The sequence below is a fragment of the Mobula hypostoma genome, chromosome 3 (assembly GCF_963921235.1).
Source record: "Mobula hypostoma chromosome 3, sMobHyp1.1, whole genome shotgun sequence".
NCBI lineage: Eukaryota > Metazoa > Chordata > Chondrichthyes > Myliobatiformes > Myliobatidae > Mobula > Mobula hypostoma.
The window spans coordinates 180,621,764-180,643,832 of record NC_086099.1 but is presented as its reverse complement, the minus strand read 5'-3'; the positions used below and the strand labels follow the sequence as shown (position 1 = coordinate 180,643,832).

The following is a 22,069-nucleotide window of genomic DNA, read 5'->3' as shown; positions in this document are numbered from 1 at the left end:
CTGTCTCTTCCCAACTAACCTGGCACAGCTTGAGCAATTTTGAAAGGGGGAATGGATAAATCTTGCCCCATAGCTTCATGCAAAGCTAATAGAGACATACAAAAATATTACTAGTTGTAATAGCTGCAACTAAGTTCTGAACAGAAGGGGCTGAATACCTTTGAACTGCTGACATTTCCGTTTTTGAATTTTTAGTTATTCATACTTCACAATTTCTCTTTTTTGGGCTCTATTGTGGAAAAAGAGTATGTGATTCACAAATAAAATTTCTCAGTTAAATTGATCAAAACCCCTGGTTATAATATTCATCTATGTGAACAAAGGGCTGGTGGTTGAAACTTTTCCAAGGTACTGGATGCACTTTGATATTTCAACATTAAAAGTGTTGTGAACTTTTGGAATAGTCTGAGGGCAAAGAAGCTCAGTCGTTGAGTAGCTTCAAGATCAAGTGAGAGTTTTGATTATTCATTTTGGGAGTGAAAGAGTGTGCCTGGCATAGCAAGAACTTATTCGACATCCCTAATTCCTTTTGGGTGATGTTGACCTCCTGTAGTTCTTCTAAAATTGGTATACACATATTCTTCTTGGAGAGGGAGATTCAGAGTTTACATAGAACATAGAATAGTACAGCATAGTACAGGCCCTTCGGCCCACATTGTTGTGCCGACCCTCAAACCCTGTCTCCCGTATAAGCCCCCACCTTAAATTCCTCCATATACCTGTCTAGTAGTCTCTTAAACTTCACTAGTGTATCTGCCTCCACAACTGACTCAGGCAGTGCATTCCACGCACCAACCACTCTCTGAGTTAAAAACCTTCCTCTAATATCCCCCTTGAACTTCCCACCCCTTACCTTAAAGCCATGTCCTCTTGTATTGAGCAGTGGTGCCCTGGGGAAGAGGCGCTGGCTATCCACTCTATCTATTCTTCTTATTATCTTGTACATCTCTATCATGTCTCCTCTCATCCTCCTTCTCTCCAAAGAGTAAAGCCCTAGCTCCCTTAATCTCTGATCATAATGCATACTCTCTAAACCAGGCAGCATCCTGGTAAATCTCCTCTGTACCCTTTCCAATGCTTCCACATCCTTCCTATAATGAGGTGACCAGAACTGGACACAGTACTCCAAGTGTGGCCTAACCAGAGTTTTATAGAGCTGCATCATTACATCGCGACTCTTAAACTCTATCCCTCGACTTATGAAAGCTAACACCCCATAAGCTTTCTTAACTACCCTATCTACCTGTGAGGCAACTTTCAGGGACCCCCAGATCCTTCTGCTCCTCCACACCACCAAGTATCCTGCCATTTACTTTGTACTCTGCCTAGGAGTTTGTCCTTCCAAAGTGAACCACCTCACACTTCTCCGGGTTGAACTCCATCTGCCACTTCTCAGCCCACTTCTGTATCCTATCAATGTCCCTCTGCAATCTTCGACAATCCTCTACACTATCTACAACATCACCAACCTTTGTGTTGTCTGCAAACTTGCCAACCCACCCTTCTACCCCGATATCCAGGTCATTAATAAAAATCACGAAAAGTAGAGGTCCCAGAACAGATCCTTGTGGGACACAAACAACAGGAATTCTGCAGATGCTGGAAATTCAAGCAACATACATCAAAGTTGCTGGTGAACGCAGCAGGCCAAGCAGCATCTATAGGAAGAGGCGCAGTCGACATTTCAGGCCGAGACCCTTCGTCAGGACTAACTGAAGGAAGAGTGAGTAAGGGATTTGAAAGCTGGAGGGGGAGGGGGAGGGGGAGATGCAAAATGATAGGAGAAGACAGGAGGGGGAGGGATAGAGCCAAGAGCTGGACAGGTGATAGGCAAAAGGGGATACGAGAGGATCATGGGACAGGAGGTCCGGGAAGAAAGACAAGGAGGGGGAGCGACCCAGAGGATGGGCAAGAGGTATATTCAGAGGGACAGAGGGAGAAAAAGGAGAGTGAGAGAAAGAATGTGTGCATAAAAATGAGTAACAGATGGGGTACGAGGGGGAGGTGGGGCCTTAGCGGAAGTTAGAGAAGTTGATGTTCATGCCATCAGGTTGGAGGCTACCCATACAGAATATAAGGTGTTGTTCCTCCAACCTGAGTGTGGCTTCATCTTTACAGTAGAGGAGGCCGTGGATAGACATGTCAGAATGGGAATGGGATGTGGAATTAAAATGTGTGGCCACTGGGAGATCCTGCTTTCTCTGGCGGACAGAGCGTAGATGTTCAGCAAAGCAGTCTCCCAGTCTGCGTCGGGTCTCACCAATATATAAAAGGCCACATCGGGAGCACCGGACGCAGTATATCACCCCAGTCGACTCACAGGTGAAGTGATGCCTCACCTGGAAGGACTGTTTGGGGCCCTGAATGGTGGTAAGGGAGGAAGTGTAAGGGCATGTGTAGCACTTGTTCCGCTTACACGGATAAGTGCCAGGAGGGAGATCAGTGGGGAGGGATGGGGGGGACGAATGGACAAGGGAGTTGTGTAGGGAGCGATCCCTGCGGAATGCAGAAAGAGGGGGGGAGGGAAAGATGTGCTTGGTGGTGGGATCCCGTTGGAGGTGGCAGAAGTTACGGAGAATAATATGTTGGACCCGGAGGCTGGTGGTGTGGTAGGTGAGGACCAGGGGAACCCTATTCCTAGTGGGGTGGTGGCACCACTAGTCACAATCCTCCAATCTGAATGCACTCCCTCCACCACGACCCTCTGCCTTCTTCAGGCAAGCCAATTCTGAATCCACCTGGCCAAACTTCCCTGGATCCCATGCCTTTTGTCTTTCTGAATAAGCCTACTGTGTGGAACCTTGTCAAATGCCTTACTAAAATCCATATAGATCACATCCACTGCACTACCCTCATCTATATGCCTGGTCACCTCCTCAAAGAACTCTATCAGGCTTGTTAGACATGATCTGCCCTTCACAAAGTCATGCTGACAGTCCCTGATCAGACCATGATTCTCTAAATGCCCAGAGATCCTATCTCTAAGAATCTTTTCTAACAGCTTTCCCACCACAGACGTAAGGCTCACTGGTCTATAATTATCCTGACTATCCCTACTACCTTTTTTGAACAAGGGGACAACATTCGCCTCCCTCTAATCCTCCGGTACCATTCCCATGGACAACGAGGACATAAAGATCCGAGCCAGAGGCTCAACAATCTCTTCTCTCGCCTCGTTGAGCAGCCTGGGAATATTCCATCAGGCCCCAGGGACTTATCCGTCCTAATGTATTTTAACAACTCCAACACCTCCTTTCCCTTAATATCAACATGCTCCAGTACATCAATCTCACTCATATTGTCCTCACCATCGTCAAGTTCCCTCTCATTGGTGAATACCGAAGAGAAGTATTCATTGAGAACCTTGCTCACTTCCACAGCATCCAGGCACATCTTCCCACCTTTATCTCTAATCGGTCCTACCTTCACTCCTGTCATCCTTTTGTTCTTCACATAATTGAAGAATGCCTTGGGGTTTTCCTTTACCCTACTCGCCAAGGCCTTCTCATGCCCCCTTCTTGTTCTTCTCAGCCCCTTCTTAAGCTCCTTTCTTGCTTCTCTATATTCCTCAATAGACGCATCTGATCCCTGCTTCCCAGACCTCATGTATGCTGCCTTCTTCTACCTGACTAGACTTTCCATCTCACTTGTCACCCATGGTTCCTTCACCCTACCATTCTTTATCTTTCTCACCAGGACAAATTTATCCCTAGCATCCTGCAATTTAGCCTTAGTGGCAATTGTCTGAAATCTGCATCCATGTCAGGATGGAATGCACTTACTGCCATTGTACTTTTTGATGGTAGTTGTCACAAGTTTTGGAAGAGTGATCACTGTCACTTGCCAAGGATGTTCTAGGGTGCTGGAGATGATTGTGCACCTTTTGTGACACACTAGTTATTTGCATTGTGAGTTCATGAGCCACAAGTAAGTATTCTTTTATTTATTTAGAGATACAGCACAGTAACAGTTTATTCTGGCCTACAAGCCCACCCCACCCTATTACATTCATATGACCATGATGGAAGTTAGATACAGGCCTCCAGATAGAAGTCAAGATGCGAGTTATAAATTACACAATAGGAGATAGAAAAGGTATTTAACACTGGCAATGCTGTGATAATCATGGGATTTCAATATGCAGGTAGATTGGGAAAATCAGGTTGGTGCTGGATCCCAGGAGAAGGAATTTGTAAAACGCCTATGAGATGGCTTTTTAGAGCAGCTTGTGGTTGAGGCCTCTGGATTGGCAGTTCTAGATGGGTTGTTATGTAATGACCGAGATTTGATTAGGGAGCTTAAGGTAAAGGAACCCAAATGAAGCAGTTGTCATGATATAATAGAATTCACCCTGCAGTTTGAGAAGGAGAAGGTAAAATCAGATGTTATGGTGTTAATGTGGAGTAAAAGGAATTACAGAGGCATAAGAGAGAAGCTGGCCAAAGTTGATTGAAAGGGGACTTCTGCAAGGATGACGGCAGCACTGCAAAGGCTGTGTGTCTGGGGGAAATTCAGAACGTGCAGGAAAGATACATCTCAAAGATGAAAAGTATTCTAAAGGGAGGATGAGTTTGACAAAGGAAGTCAAAGACAGCATGAAATCAAAAAAGAGGGCACTTAATATAGCAGAACTTAGTGGGAGGTAGAGGATTGGGAAGTATTTAAAAAACCAAAAAGGTAACTAAAAACAATAAAAAAAGAAAAGATGAAATATGAATGTAAGCTAGTCAATAACAAAGTGAATACAAAACGATTTTTTCAGATATATAAAGAGCAAAGGAGAGGTGAGAATGGATATTGGACTGCTGGAAAATTATACTAGAGAGGTAGTTATGAGGATAAAGAAATGGCAGTATTTTGCATCAGTCTTCACTGTGGAAGAAACTAGCAGAATGCCAGAAATGCAAGAGTGTCAGGGGCAGAAGTGAGTGTAGTCACTATTACCAAAGAGTAGGTATTTGGGAAGTTGGAAAGTATAAAGGTTAAGTAGATAGGTCAGCTGGACCAGATTTTGGTAATAGTAAATTATTTTATTTTATTTAGCAATACACCATAGAGTCAGCCCTTACCGCTCTTCCAGCCATGAGTCCCAAGCAACCTCCAACAAACCCAATTAACCTTAATCTAATCACGGGACAATTTTCAAAAACCTAGTTACCTAATTTAGAACAGAGATGGGGAAAAATGCTTGAGTCAGAAGGTGGTGAATCTGTGGAATTCATTGCCACATAGTCTGTGCAGACCAAGTCACTGATTATATTTATGATGTTGGTTGACAGGTTCTTGATTAATTAGGGTGTTTAAGGTTACGGGGAGAAGGAGAATGGGGTTAAGAAGATAATAAATTAGCCGATATGGAATGGCAGAGCAGACCTGAAGTGACGAATGACTTAATTCTGCTCCTCTGTCATATGATCTTTGGAATATAGGAGGAAACCGGATAACTTGGAGAAAATGCACGCTGTCAATGGAGAATTCACAAATTCCTTACAGACAGTGGCAGGAATTAAACACTGGTCACTATAATTAAAACTAACCACTATGCTACTGTGTCACCTTTAACCCTAAAAAAACTCTCATTAGAACATACTTGGAATATTGTGTTCAGTACTGATTGCCTCGTTATGTGAAGGATGTAGAAGCTTTAGAAAGGATGGAGAGGAGAGTTACCAGGGTGCTGAGTGGATTAGTGAGCATTTTTTATGATGATAGTTTGAGCAAGCTAGATCTTTTCTCTTTGGAGAGAAAGATCTTGGGAGGAGACTTGATAGAGGTGTACAAGACAATAAGAGGCATAGATCATGTGGAAAGATAGAGGCTTTTTCAGTGTGAAAATGGCTAATATGAGCGGGCATAATTTGCAGGTGATTGGAGGAATGTATAGCGCGATGTCAGAGGTAAGTTTTTTTTACACAGGATGGTTGGAATACCATGTCTGGGATGGTGATGAAGACATTGTGGGCATTTTGTAAAGTCCTAGAGAGGCAGATGGATGATAGATAAATGGAGGGCTAGGGAGGAGAGAGTGTTAGGTTGATCTTAGAGTAGGTTATAAGGTCGGCACAACATTGTGGGCTGAAGGGCCTGTAGTGTGCTGCAGTGTTTTAAGTATTTTCTATTTAATTCTGACTACTTGAATGCCACAATGCTCATTGTCTTCAATTTTGACAGGATCCTTACTCCTGCTCTTTACCTGAATCTCCCTTAATTTCAAAGCAATGACCCTCACCTCATATTTGGAAGTCAGCTCTTTGATCTATGCAAACACGAGGAATTCTGCAGATGCTGGAGATTCAAGCAACACACAGCAAAGTTGCTGGTGAACGCAGCAGGCCAGGCAGCATCTCTAGGAAGAGATACAGTCGATGTTTTGGGCCGAGACCCTTCGTCAGGACTAACTGAAAGAAGAGCTAGTAAGAGATTTGAAAGTGGGAGGGGGAACGGGAGATCCAAAATGATAGGAGAAGACAGGAGGGGGAGGGATGGAGCCAAGAGCTGGACAATTGATTGGCAAAAGGGATATGAGAGGATCATGGGTCAGGAGGCCCAGGGAGAAAGAAAGGGGAGGGGAACGCAGAGGATGGGCAAGGGGTATAGTGAGAGGGACAGAGGGATAAAAAGGAGAGAGAGAAAGAGAGTGTGTTTATATAAATAAATAAGGGATGGGGTACGAGGGGGAGGTGGGGCATTAGCGGAAGTTTGAGAAGTCAATGATCAGGCCATCAGGTTGGAGGCTACCCAGACAGAATATAAGGTGTTGTTCCTCCAACCTGAGTGTGGCTTCATCTTTACAGTAGAGGAGGCCGTGGATAGACATATCAGAATGGGAATGGGACATGGAATTAAAATGTGTGGCCACTGGGAGATCCTGCTTTCTCTGGCGGACAGAGCGTAGGTGTTCAGCGAAATGATCTCCTAGTCTCCGTCGGGTCTTGCCAATATATAGAAGGCCACATTGGGAGCACCGGACGCGGTATATCACCCCAGCCGACTCACAGGTGAAGGGGTCGCCTCACCTGGAATGAATGTCTGGGGCCCTGAATAGTGGTGAGGGAGGAAGTGTAAGGGCATGTGTAGCACTTGTTCTGCTTACAAGGATAAGTGCCAAGAGGGAGATTGGTGGGGAGGGATGGGGGTGGACGAATGGACAAGGGTGTCGTGTAGGGAGCGATCCCTGCGGAAAGCAGAGAGAGGGGGGAGGGAAAGATGTGTTTAGTGGTGGGATCCCGTTGGAGGTGGCAGAAGTTACATCGAATAATATGTTGGACCCGGAGGCTGTTGGGATGGTAGGTGAGGACAAGGGGAACCCTATTCCTAGTGGGGTGGCAGGAGGATGGAGTGAGAGCAGATGTGTGTGAAATGGGGAAGATGCGTTTGAGAGCAGAGTTGATGGTGGAGGAAGGGAAGCCCCTTTCTTTAAAAAAGGAGGACATCTCCCTCGTCCTGGAATGAAAAGCCTAATCCTGAGAGCAGATGCGGTGGAGACGGAGGAATTGCGAGAAGGGGATGGCATTTTTGCAAGAGACAGGGTGAGAAGAGGAATAGTCCAGATAGCTGTGAGAGTCAGGAGGCTTATAGTAGACATCAGTAGATAAGCTGTTTAAAGAGAAAGAGACAGAAAGATCTAGAAAGGGGAAGGAGGTGTCCTGGCAGATCTAATGTCTCAGCTTGCTCCTGCCCCACCGAACTCATTTCTCCATACCTTGACACGGTTTTATACCCCCTTGTTCAATCCCTTCCAACCTATGTTTGTGACACTTCTCATGCTCTGAAACTTTTCGATGATTTTAAGTTCCCTGGCCCCCAACACTTTATTTTCACCATGGATGTCCAGTCCCTATATACTTACATTCCCCCATCAGGAAGGTCTCAAAGCTCTCCGCTTCTTTTTGGATTCCAGACCTAACCAGTTCCCCTTTACCACCACTCTGCTCCGTCTAGTGGAATTAGTCCTTACTCTTAACAATTTATCCTTTGGCTCCTCCCACTTCCTCCAAACTAAAGGTATAGTTATGGGCACCCGTATGGGTCCTAGCTATGCCTGCCTTTTTGTTGGCTTTGTGGAACAATCTATGTTCCAAACCTATTCTGGTATCTGTCCCCCCACTTACCACCATTCAGGGCTCCAGACATTCCTTCCAGGTGAGGCGACACTTCACCTGTGAGTCGGCTGGGGTGATATACTGCGTCCGGTGCTCCTGATGTGGCCTTCTATATATTGGCGAGACCCGACGCAGACTGGGAGATCATTTCGCTGAACACCTATGCTCTTTCCACCAGAGGAAGCAGGATCTCCCAGTGACCACACATTTGAATTCCATGTCCCATTCCCATTCTGATATGTCTATGCATGGCCTCCCCTACTGTAAAGATGAAGCCATACTCAGGTTGGAGGAACAACACCTTGTATTCCGTCTGGGTAGCCTCCAACCTGAAGGCATGAACATTGACTTCTCAAACTTCCGCTAATGCCCCACCTCCCCCTCATACCCCATCCGTTATTCATTTATTTATATACACTCATTCTTTTTCTCTCTCTCCTTTTTCTCCTTCTGTCCTTCTCACTATACTCTTTGCCCATCCTCTGTGTTCCCCCCCTTTTCTTTCTCCCTGGGCCTCCTGTCCCATGATCCTCTCATATCCCCTTTTGCCAATCAACTGTCCAGCTCTTGGCTCCATCCCTCCCCCTCCTGTCTTCTCCTATCATTTTGGATCTCCCCCTCCCCCTCCCACTTTCAAATTTCTTACTAGTTCTTCTTTCAGTTAGTCCTGACAAAGGGTCTCGGCCCGAACCGTTGACTGTACCTCTTCCTAGAGATGCTGCCTGGCCTGCTGTGTTCACCAGCAACTTTGATGTGTGGTCTTTGATTTACTGTATGTTTGGATCAGGTTTGTGCATGAGGTGGGAAGCTGAGAGTTTCTGGACATTGGTGAACAGACTTTGTGGTATTTTCAATCACACCTAATACTTCTGTTTGGATAGTAATGGATTGAATTTGTCCTGCTTTGCCAAATGGGACATACCTAAACATTTTACCACATTGTTGGCTAGATGCCAGTACTGTAATAGGACTGGAAATTCTTGCTGGCGGCTGAGCTAGCTCAGGAGGTCAAGTCTTCATTCAACAGCTGGGATATTGTCTGATCCCAATGCCTTAATTATATCCAATGCTCTCAGCTGTTTCCTGCTATCATGTGCAATAAATCAAATTGGCTAAGGATTTGCTCCTGTGATGGTGGTGATCACAACCCGATATGAATCATTCTGCACTCTGGCTGAAGATCGTTATGAATGCTTCAATCTGTCTTTGTACTTGTACATTCAGCCCTGCCACTGTTGAGATCGGGATATTCCTGGAGCTGCTTCCTCTGTTGCCTGTTGCATCCTGTTTTTGGTGTTTAACATGCAGGTAGTCCTGTGTTTCAGCTTTAACAGATTTACACATCATCTTAGGGATGTTTGGTGTTACTCCCCAAATGCTCTCTGCACTCATTAAATCATGGACAATCACCTGCTTGATCATTATGTAGGAGTGAAGGATATATTGAGCTATGAAATTGCAGGTTTACCGATGTATATTCCTGTCGCTGCTCATGGATGTTTAAGATTTGAGCTGCAAGATCTGCTCTGAGTCCATGCCTGTAAGCAAAACTATAAAATGCTCAGATTCCAGAAATTCGGGGTGGGGGGGAGCATATGAGAAAATAAAATTAAAATAGTATCAACCATGAGCTGTGGGCCCAAAGTCTTAATGTTGTGTCCTTTAGTCATTTTGCAGTCTGCAGCGTAATTGTTCAGAATTGAATTCTGTCAAATTGCTGGTGCATTTAATATGAACTAAACTCACCATGTTGTTGTCGCTTAACCTCGAAAGGACAATTTAATAACATAGTAAGTTTAATTGCTTTCAATCAATCTTTCTGTCATTAAAATAAGTTACATACAGTGTGGCAGGTCTTGTGCAATAAAATCTGTGTTAGCATAGATCTTAAAAATGATCACAACCAGAGTTTCTTCCTTTTATATGACTTTTTAGTAATATTGGTTGTGTTTTCTGTGTTATTATTAAAATTATGCAGATGACTAGCAATTATTTTAACAATGGATAATAGTATGTAAAAATACCTACTGCAGCATATTTTGTGGTAAGTTATTTATATCTGCATTAGCACAATTTATTTACGGTGTACAGTTCCTTATGATTTGCATAGATTTCTATACTTTCTATAGATTTGCTAAGTATGCCAACAGAAAGAGATTCTCTGGGTTGTATATGGTGACATGTATGTACTCTGATAATGAAATTTACTTTGACTTTTTTATGACTTTGCAAGTTGTCTTTCAGCAGCCCAGAAATATTTGGAGAAATGATTTATTTCTTGACATTAAACATGACTGCTGGAAAGTGATGCCATCATTTTAATTGCGCTAATTTAGTTCTAAACAAAATCTAACATTCTGCAACCCCTGTGTCATAGGATATTGAATCTGTGAATGTATATGGAATCCTTTTATCATTTGCTGTCCTGTAGTGCTCATGCTAATCCCTTCCAGATAGATTTTGTAGAGTTCTTAGTGTAATATAGCATGGAAACAGACCCTTTGGCTTGCACCAATGATCAAGAAGCCATTTACATGTATGTCATAGAGTCATAGCATAGCACAGAAATAGGCACTTCAACCCAACTGGTAAGTGGTGACCACATTGTCTAACTACCAGCATTCAGCCTATAACCCGTCAAACCTTTAGTCTCCCTGTACCTATCCAAATACCTCCTAAATCTTGTAATTGCATCCACCTTGACGAATTGCTCTAGCAGTTTATTCCAAGAACCTACTATCCTCTGTGTAAAGAAGTTATATCTCGGGTCTGCTTTAAACCTTTCCCCTTTTTTATCTCTGCGCTCTTGTTTTGAACTCTCTGACCCTGAGGAAAAGACTATTACCGTCCACCTTATCCACATCCCTCATGATTTTATAAACTTCTACTGATGTCACCCCACACTCTCCTGCACTCCAGGAAATAAAGATCCAGTATGGCCAAGCTCTACCTGTAACTCAGACCCTTTAGTCCAGACAAGATGCTCATAAATCTCTTCTGCACTCTCCCTACCTTGGCAATATCTTTCTTCTAACAGGTCAATCAAAACTATATACAGTACTCCAAGTACAGTCTCACCAAAAGCTTCGATATTAATAACACAGTATCCCTACTCTTAAACCTGTTGCCGTGACTGATGAAGACCAGCATGCTAAATACTGTCTTTACCACCCTGTCTATTTACGTGGTTGACTTCAGTGAACTCTGCACTTGCTCTCCAAAATGTTACACAAATGCTGTTGCATTCTGAAGCTTCCTTCTCCTGCTCTGCTTCCCGCTTCCAGAATCTGCTACTTTCCTAAAATTCACCCCTTTTAAGATGTGGGAAGAAGCCAGAGCACTCAGAGGAAGGCCCTGCAGTCACAGGGTGAGTGTGCAATTTCAACACTGACAGCACCAGAGGATATGATTGACCGTGGTTCACTGGCACTCTGAGGCAGCACCTCTACTAGCTCTGACACCCATCGTTTTGTCCGGACCCTTTGCCTGTGACTGATGGTCTCCTGATCTAATGAACTCAAAATTTAAAATTCAAAAAGTCCATGTTGAGATTCATTTTCTTGCAGGCATTTAAAGAAACATGTAGAAATGCAATTGAACTCATGAAAATCTATGTTAAATGAAGATGGTCAACCAATTTGCGAAGAAAGACAAATAGTCCAAATAATTAAAAATAAGTAATACTGAGAACATGAGTTGTTGACAGTGAGTCTATAGGTTGTGGAGATAGTTCAGTGTTTGGGTGAGTGATGTTATCCACACTGGTTCAGGAGCCAGTTGGCTGTAGGGTAATAAATGTTCCTGAACTTGGTGGTGTGGGACCTAAGGCTCCTATGTTTACTGCCCAATGGAAGTAGTGAGAAGAGAGCATGGCCTGGATGACGAGGGTCCTTGATGATGGATGCTGATGTCTTGTGGTAGTGCTCCTTGCAATGGTGCTCAATGATGGGGAGGGTTTTGCTTGAAAAAGACTGGAGTGTATCCATCACTTTTTGTTGACTTTTTCATTCCTGTACACTAGTGTTTCCATACCAGGCCATGATGCACCAAGTGAGGATTCTTACCATTGTGCACCCTTAGAATTCTGTCAAAGTTTTAGATGACACACTGAATTTTCACAAACTTCTTTTGTTTTAAAAATAAAGGAGAGGCGTTGATGTGATGCCATTGTGATGGTACTTCCGTGCTGGTCCCAGGACAAATACTTTGAAGTGATAATGTCAAGGAATTTAAAATTACTGAAACCCTCCACCTCTGATCCCCTGATGAGGGTCGAGTACTCGGATTTCCAGCATCTGCAGAATTTATCTTGTTTCTGGCTCATGACCTCCTGCTCTTTCTTCCTGTAGTAAATAATCTGCTTTTGCTGACATTGAATGAGCGGTTATTGTTGTGGCATTGTTCAGCCAGATTTTTAATCTCCCTCCTATGTGCCAATTTTCACCACCTTTGATTAGGACAACTGAAGTGGTGTCATCAGTAAACTTAAATATGTTGTACTTCGCCAAACTTTCATAGATATAAAGTGAGTAGAGCAGGGGGTTAAGTGCACAGCCTTGTGGTGCACCTGCGCTGATGGTGAGTGTGGAGGAGATATTTCATCTGGGTACAGAGGGCTGGGTCTAGGTACGAAGGATTGAACTTGTTGTGTCAATTTGACCCAGCATCCAGCAGTGAGGCCCTGAGTCATGGCAGGTCCTTGAGCAACTCAAAGGAGAAAGCTACCCTTGACATCCATTGACAATTGGTTAAACTCCACTGAAAGTTTGACTGGAATATCTAACTTGGCAGAAGATTTTGCTCCTTCACAGTGAAGCTTTTTCCATGCTGCAGGATTCCATGAAGCAGCACATAACTGGGCATGGCTGCATGGCTTATCTAGAGAGGCTACTCAAGACTTCAGGATGTTGCCATAGTGCTGTCAGTTTAGTGCGGACCAAATCAAGGTCTTTCAAACATTCTATAACCCACTTACGTTAAAGCTGTGGAATATGTCATTAAACACAAGCTTTTTCCTGATGTGTAACTTGAACTAATTACGTTTTGTTCATGTGTGACTTTCTTGATTTTCTGGAAGTGTTGTTGCTTCTTGTTGGAAATGCATATCTAAATTCTTTGTTCCAAATGATGCCTGAATATTGTTAGGTTTCCTTATTCTAAAGTGGAACTGTAGTGCTGGATGGTAAAAGGGGTGCGTTTATGGCTGAGGTGACAGAAAACCGCCCAGTGTGAGATAACAAAGAAAATCAGGACTTGCTGTAGCTACTTCAGTTACGTGGAGAAACATATCCCAAAATCACTTTTGATCACATTTTCACCTATCATGCATCTGTTTTAGATATGCTTCCCGAGGTCAGGAAACTTATTGCTCTGGAACAAATGTGGGACAAATCCACTATTCTGTTCCAGCATTGTGATTTTTGTCATTTCTGTGTTTTTTTTTTGCTGCTTAGAATCCCAGCCAGGTAAGCTAGACCTTCTGTTTTATGCTCTGCCAATCCTTTGGCCTTGATAAATATCATTGATAGTAGTACTGAGGTAGAAATAACAGTATTCTGCTCGGAAGTGGATTGATACAGTAATTAATGTAGAGCTTTGCAGCCAGAAAACTATTTCTATCAATCTGGGGTCGATTTGAACCCGAGTCCAAGACTTCTAAAGCTGCTCTCAAATACAGTGCAACACCCAATTCTTTGAAAAAATATCTTTTCATCACCAATTTATTTGCCCTTCAATTTTAACATTAGTTATTAGGTACTATGATTATATAATTAAACTGAGCATGATGATCGCAGCTATTTTTCAAGGTATTTTCAAATTGACAAAACAGAAGTATCTCTGGTTAAACTTTCCAAGTGGTCTTATTTGGTATTTTTTAATGTAGTCTTTTTTGTCTACAGTAAATGCTGCATTTGAATAAATTGTTATTATTGTTTGCAGATACAACTTCTTCATCATCTTGTATCCTGTTGGTGTGGCTGGTGAACTCCTTACAATTTATGCTGCTCTGCCTTTTGCAAAGAAATCTGGCATACATTCTCTGAGACTTCCGAACAAATACAATGTTTCTTTCGACTACTATACTTGTCTTATTGTTGTGATGATTTCATATATACCACGTGAGTTTATTTTTTGCATAGTTGACTTATTATTTTAATTTTAAAAGAAGAGCAGAACCTAAATTTAACCCTACTGGTACTTCTGTGGGATTTTTAAAAAATCTTATATTCAATCAGATGTTTCCAAGTTTATCTTTTGTTTACAGTTAGCTGGAATATTTTCATATCTTAATTTTTTTATTTTTGAGTCATGTACATACATATGTAAAATATTGATTAACCTCTCATTTGTATTAACATAATCGTTCTTGAAATGTCAAAGAAGGTTATGGATCACACAGGATCTAGTTCAGCAAAACAGATGTGATCATATAAAATATTGGTTGTAGTAGAATCTAACACTAATCGTATCATAATTTACTAATTTGAAGTAGAAAAAAATTTACTAAATACAAATAATGAAATTTTTATTTTTAATATTGGAATTCTTGAACAAAAGTATCACAAATGATTTTTATGTTGCCTGCTGTAAAGTTGGCTCTCAAGTTAGCCCTCCAATTTTAGCAGGTACTTATTAGGGTTAGGGTTAGTTAATAGTTGGACGGGTGGGGGAGAAACATAACTTGCCTGTAGAAATTATAGTTGCATTATTAAACGTAAATATGAAATTTGCTTAAAAGATCCAGATAGAGATAATTTTTGAAATTACTGTTGTAATTCCTTTAAGATATTAAGTGTTAATTTTACAAAAACTAATGTAAGGAGTTCTCTACTACAACAGGCAGTTGAGGCTGAATGCTAAATATATTTAAGAATGAGCTGAATATAATATTAATTCCCAGAGAGATCAAAGGATATGCAGAGAAAGAAGGAAGAAGGTACTGATTTTGGACTCCAACCATGATTCAATTGAACGCTGAAGTAAACTTGGAGAGCCAAATGCCCTACTCCAATTCCTGTTTTCATGTGTTCTGCATATGATTAAACCAGAATATAGTCCTATCTGCTAAAAATGAAATGTCTAACTTCACTTCTTGAATTCCCTTCATGATATCTTCTACTGTCCATGCTATCACCGTGTTTTATAATCCACTAGGACTGTATAATGCTTTTTTTAAAGGACAGTTTTAACCTGGCTAGCCATGGTGTAACATGTCTCACCACCCTGTGACTTCTCATGATATGCATTTTCTTTTGGCTCAAGGACACCTGCAGAATGTCATGATAGATTTGGGTTTGGCTGAAATCTGCTGAGGCAAACAATTGAAAGAAAAGCTGCAATTGTTGAAAATATAAAACAAAATACACAGGCTAGACCACATCTGTGAGAAGAAAAACAGAGTTAACATTAAATAACTTCTGTCAGAACTGGGAAAGAAACAAATGAAACTTGTTAAGCTACAAGGAAGCTGGATAAGGGATAGGGGATGTCTCTGAGAGGAAAGGAACTGGTTGCCCATTAGAATAGCAATGCTTATCAGGGTTATCTCAGCATTGAATGAATTAGAGCAGTAGGAAAGTGAGAATGTAGCCAAAAGAGCACAGATAAAAGGAAGTGGGAGTTGTGAAATTTTGTAGAATTCAGAGAGTCCAGAAAGCTGCAACAAACCCAAAAGGAATCTAACATGCCATTTCTTAAGCTTGTATTGGGTCTCATATATACACAGTACAGGAGAACATAGAATGACAAATTGTCTCACTGCTCCCATTTACTTATTAACCAGTTAAATTCTGTTTATAGCCTTCCCCATCGTCCCTAGTTTTACCTGTCATTGATTTCTTCCCTGTAGTTCTAACAAAGGGTCTACTAAAAGTTAGCATTGTTTGTCAGACAGATATAGCCTGTCCTGAATATTTATTTATTTGTTTATTTACTTTACAGAGATACAGCACAGAATAGGTCCTTCCAGCCCTTCGAGCCATGGCACCCAGCAATCTTCCGATTTAGTCCAAGCTAAATTAAGGACAATTTACAGTGACCAATTAACCTTCCAACCAGTATGTCTTTCACCTGTGGGACCACCCCATGGTGAGAACGTACAAACTCCTTACAGGCAGCAGTGAGAATTGAACCCCGCTTGTCTGTGCTGTAAAGCATTGTGGTAACCCCTACACTGCTCTGCCACCCCAGCATGTTCTGAGAGGCCTGATAATAAGATGACTTTGAATTAGCTGGAACTTGAGAATCTCATCTGTTAAGGAGAAAGAAACCAAAATATTGTTTCTTTTAGATTCTTTTCAGGATGGGAAGAGAGGGATACAGTTCTCCTGTATGAAATATCACACCTTCAGACCTCATGAAAAGATATAAGTAGTAGCCTTACCTTTCTAGTCATACCTTTTTATATGTCTGCATGTAATGCCTATTCTTTCCTATAATGCTCTTATTGCTCAAACATGAGGAAATCTGCAGATGCTGGAAATTCAAGCAACACACACAAAATGCTGGTGGAACGCAGCAGGCCAGACAGCATCTATAGGAAGAAGCACAGTCGACGTTTCAGGCTGAGACCCTTCGTCAGGACTGAAGGGTCAGTTGAACAGTCAGGACTGATGAAGGGTCTCGGCCCGAAACGTCGACTGTGCTTCTTCCTACAAATGCTGTCTGGCCTGCTGCGTTCCACCAGCATTTTGTGTGTGATGCTCCTATTGCTTACAGGTTTGATTCTACACAAAGTATGTTCCTAATTTTCCTTTTGATTGTCTTTGGTTACTCCCTGTAGACTCATTTGCTAATACAGTTGTTAATCTAACTGTACGTCTATCTGAAAGCCTGTTGCTAGTGAAATTCGACCAAGTTCACTCCGTTTCAAGCAATTATGCCACATTTTGAGGGCATGGTCAGCATTAAGGGAATTTGATAAATTAAATTTGACCCTTCAGTCTACTTGTTGCATGTTTTTGAATTGGAACTGATCTGAAATTAATCATTTCAGTGGATATAATTACTATTAGCAAAGGTTTTATAACCTGAGCGACTCAATGTAGCCATAACAAAAGTATTTAGCAAAACAGAGATATCAGATTTGTATTAAAACCTAGAGCAATTTATATGGCTGCATCCTTTTGCATCTCAGTTAACTTACATTTTCTTCCTTTATTTTGCCCTCAAGTTTTTCCACAACTGTATTTCCATATGCTTCGTCAAAGGAGGAAGGTGCTGCATGGAGAGGTGATCAAAGGAAAAGAAGATTAGACCAGTTGTGAAATTCTCTCAGGATCATTACATTGTTTCAACCACATTTACACTGATGTAAATTTATATTCAATCGGAATTACAGTAGATTTAAACCAAAGACACTAAATAAATGTTATGAATTTGCTGAATTTTGGTCAATTTAAACTGAAGTAATCTGAATTACTATTCAGATTGATTCAAACTTGTCTGAATAGGGGTCTGAATTAAACAGCTTGAAATAGATATGAAATTGAATTCAATGTGAAGAATTGATTTTTATGCCATAATATCCCTATTACTTGTAACAGCTATGCACACTTTGGGATGGATTGTTACCTTTGATACATATGCCTCAACCATCTAGCAATACTATTGCTAATCATCAAAAAATTGACCAATTTGATCCAAATGGAATTTGAACTATATGTGTAAAAAGGTTTGAAAACCAACAACCAAAATCCTGATGTGATCTATTCAAGATTTCTGCATTACAAAAGCCCTGGAACCAAAATAAAGAGCAAGACAAAGTGTGGATTATTTGGTGAAACTGCCCAACCCATAATTTTGTAATTACAGATTATTTTAATCAGATAATAAATTTTGTAGTTAATTGGAGTCTAGCAGAGTAATTATGCATTTCTTCTGCAGAGTAACTATTTTTGCCTCATTCACTGTGGCAATCAATCATTCAGGTTTGATTTAAAGTTGTAGCATCATTCCGGTGTGTAGTTGAAAGCTCCCTAATTTATATTACAGTCTGGGCAGAGCAAGACCACTTTCATGCATACAGGGAGATTGCTGTCATAACCACTGTATGGATAGTGCCTGTAGGGAATTACTAAACATGGAAACTATATTGTCATTGTTAATAGATCCATCATTTGTATTGCAAATTTCTAAAGTAGTTTTGAAAAATAATTTGCAGCTTTGATGCTATAGAAATTTCCATTTTATATTTCAAGCTATTTTGTATAAGAATTTTACTTATATTTTAAAAAAAGTATACATGCCTATGACTACTGACCATCTCGCAAAGATAAGTAGTGACAAAATTTTGTTTCAGACCAGCAACGAAAGAGCTACATTAAATGTAGATGTGAGCATGTAAGCCCAGCAACGGTCAAAATCATGGCCATCTCTGGAATTGTGTTTTATTGCATGTGGCAATGCTGTTGAGAAGATGAACGTTGTGTATACTGTCTGATTACTATCATTGGCAGCTCAAATTTTAAAGACAAAGTACATTGAGAAAGATTTCTTGATGAATTTTATCCCTGTTGCGATTTATCCTGGTTTTGGACCAGAGTTTGAGAATACACTGTTTAAATGAGAAATTTTATTCTCAAATCATACTGCAAATTCTACAATGTAAATATGAAATTGCTGGAAACTCACAGATCAGGCTAGCTCCATCAATGCTGCGTAGTTTATTTCTTGAATTGACTCTGTCTGTAGCTTGAAATTTTATAGAGACCAAGTGCTTCAAATTTTTCAATGTATAAAATATCCTAAAGTGAATCAGGTTTACTATCACTGACATATGTAATGAAATTTGTTGTTTTGTGGCAGCAGTATAGTACACAACAATAACTACTATAAGTTTAAAAATAAATTAGTGCAAAGAAGAATAGTGAGGTAGTATTCATGGACCATTCAGAAATCTGATGGTGGAGAAAACAACTGTTCCTTAAAAACTTAAGTTTACTGTGTTTAAAAATAGAGCCTGTCTTTCCCATCTTGTGTGGTTACTTTAGAACTATTTATAGAAGTAAATTGTGAATGAACTACCTAGCTCATCTGTTCCATGTGTGTAGGAATAATGGATCTTTTGGCTATCTCTATGATTTGTTTTTGTTTGGTGGCCGTACATGGGCAAGTTTATAGTAATCCTTGTGCTGTTTCATGATGCCTCTTGGACAAGTTCCAGTTCTTGAAGTGGCAAGTTAATAAACACTGACAGGCAAAGTACGAAACCATTCTATATTTCCAGTGAAATAGAAAAAAGTAAAGCCTAATACCTTTTTAGGCTGTGCATTATTAATACATAGCTCATTTCATGTGACAGCTTTTATATAACTTGCTGTCCTATCTCCACTAAGTTACAGATTACATGTAGTATAATTTGATTTATAGTGTAAAAGATGATCACTTCTCTCAAAACATGTCAGAAGAACAGTGGGATTTGCAAATTTTGTTCATATCTGAACTCTGTGGACTGGGATTTGATTTTGTTGAAGATGCTACTTCCAGCTGACACCGATGTACTGCCCGAGTACAGTTTTCTAAGACTTGCTTGACTTGTGAAATTTTCAGGCTGGTCTGAAAAGGGCTGAAAATTGAACACAATAAACCTTGGTCATTTTAGTGTCAGTTCTGACAATAGGTCTCCATCCTGAAACATTGACTCTGTTTCTCAGTTGAATATTTCTTTTTTGAATTTCTTTTTTCAAGCCTTGGGCACTGCCAGTGAAAAATGTGTGGTTGATGGTTGGAAATTGTTTTGGTGAGGTTGTTTTTAAACAGTGACTTTTTAGTAGGAATTGAGATTAATTTTAACTTAGAGTAGATTAGTTTGGTAATTTAACTTTTTGCCCAAGAAAGGCAGGAGGAAACTGTGTTAATTTTACTAACAGGACTTATTTTGTTATTACTGGTCCAATTCCCATAGCACAGAAAAGCTGCTGACAGGTTTACATTGAATTTTACATTTGCCTTTTGTCAGCTACTTGTTCACAAGCTCATGCAAAAGAGGAGCCCAAGGTAAGAAAGGTCTCTTATCCCTCTGAGGCTTGAAAAAACATTTTTGTTCCTTGCTCTATGGAGGAAGTTTCCTGATTTATCAAAAGTGTTTCTTCTGCCTTAATAATTACTGTAGCTAGCCTTCTGTCTATTGGAAAGAGCTACACCAAACTTAATTAGTATTTCAGCAGAATGTTATCAAAACATCTTTTTTCTGGATGAATTTGAGGCCCTACTATATGTTTCTGCAAAGCATCATTGGGAATAAAAAAGAGTCAGAAATACTGGCTACTAAATGCTCATTTGAATGGGTAAGATTTGAAACTGACTCCGTTGACTTGGCTGCAGTTGAATCACTATTGGCCAATGTATGCAGAACAATTAGATGACTCCCAATATATTTTATTTATTGTCTTCTGCAGTTTATTTTCTTGTTTGCAATTTCTGTGAATAGTTATTATGTTTTATTTCACCACTCAATGTACATCTTGAAAGCTCCCTTTGAAAAATAATTTGAATCACTGTCCATTCAAAATGGGGCCTGAAAAGATGATAATTTTTAGAAGTGTTTACATTTTATTTGTATTGATAGGTTTATTTCTCACTTGCAAATGGGTGCTAATTAAATAACTGAGTTTAAAATTCTGTATTTATAATTTATGCAGCTAAACCTGAGGTTATTTCGTCAAAATGTGCAATATAGGTTGAAGTGTTAATACTTGTCTAATTCTGAACACTTAATGGAAATTTTAAAATGAAGTTACCAAAGACAATTTCAAATAGTTTCATATTTTACCTTTTATGCAGCTGTGTAGTCCAGATATTTATAACTGAGAAAGCGTTACACCTGTTCCCCTTTAAGTGCATGTATTTATTTACGAAATAGTAGTAAAATTGATTAAAAAGTTAGCATTGTGTTTATTTTAACTTGATTTAATTAAGTCAAAATCTTTTGAAAATGAAAGGAGATAATGCTACATCCTCAACCCTGCAATTAAGTAGAAATGTAAAACTGAAAATGTGCCTCCAAAAATCATGTGCAAGTGCTGTATATAAGAGACTCCCTCTCTTTGAGTTTACAGTCAGATCTGAGGCTGAATCTATTTGAAAATACTTGAGTTAAGATGTGAAGTTACTTTGGGAAGAATATAAGAGTTAAATTAATTTGTTATGTACAATATGTATGACAATTTTAATGGAAAACTTGTATATTTTGGAGCAAATTGTCTACATACTTTTACATTTTCTTCCAGCATTGATTGCAGTTGAACTGAACAGTCCGGTGCAAATCCCAGGATTGAAAATTGGAGAAACAGTAAAAAGCAAAACAAAAAGCAATTCCAAAACAGGATAAATTTTCAATTATTTCTTCTGCAATTTGTTTCTTTTTACTTTTAAATTTACATCTCTCTTGAATACTCTTAATATTGGATTATGTGTAAATCATTGACAACCAGTGTTTTAGTATGCACTTTTCAGTACTTTTCATCAAAAACAATATCCAAAAAATATTTGGATATTATGATTTCAGCCTAAGCTGCTGAGTGCAGCAACAACTCGGTAAAATTACTAGCAATGGCTAATTTGGGATACATTTGCTGTTTTATTTTTAATTTCTTTTAAGAGCTTGGAATGTAGATAGGAGAAAAATTATTTTGTATTGAGCAAGCACGCAACTGAACATACACTGTCCTCTTGTAATAAAACAAGAGATCAATTATATATGTGGATAAAGAATGTTAATAAAAATATTTACCAAAGAACTTGGGCTAGACTTATGCTAAAGATCAACTTTACAATCAGGAACAAACATTAGATTTAAAAAATGTTAGCAGGATTTGTTGTTTGTCATTTAACAATCTGGTGGAAGAAGTCAGCAGGTCAAGCAGCATCTATGGAATGAAATGAATTGTCAACATTTTGGGTCAAAACCCTGCATTAGAAATGAGAGTGAAGAAGCAAGATTGCCAATATAAAGATAAGGGAAGCGA

General features: G+C 40.0%; 1 protein-coding gene across 2 annotated transcripts in view; it reads left to right on the top strand.

The window, feature by feature from the left end:
* The window catches only part of LOC134343621 (very-long-chain (3R)-3-hydroxyacyl-CoA dehydratase 1-like), a 60,480-nt gene extending 38,678 nt beyond the window's left edge, over positions 1–21,802 (top strand). Inside the window, exons 6-8 of one of the 2 annotated variants that reach the window (XR_010017291.1) lie at positions 14,043–14,221; positions 17,275–17,414; positions 21,332–21,802. Coding sequence is in view for 1 of the 2 variants with exons in the window: in XM_063042388.1 (XP_062898458.1) it covers positions 14,043–14,221; positions 17,275–17,357 (262 nt within the window). In the remaining variant the exon portion in view is untranslated. Of the gene's footprint in view, positions 1–14,042; positions 14,222–17,274 lie in introns of both variants that reach the window. The other variant, XM_063042388.1, reaches the window with a different exon arrangement.
* The last annotated feature ends 267 nt before the right edge of the window (positions 21,803–22,069 follow it).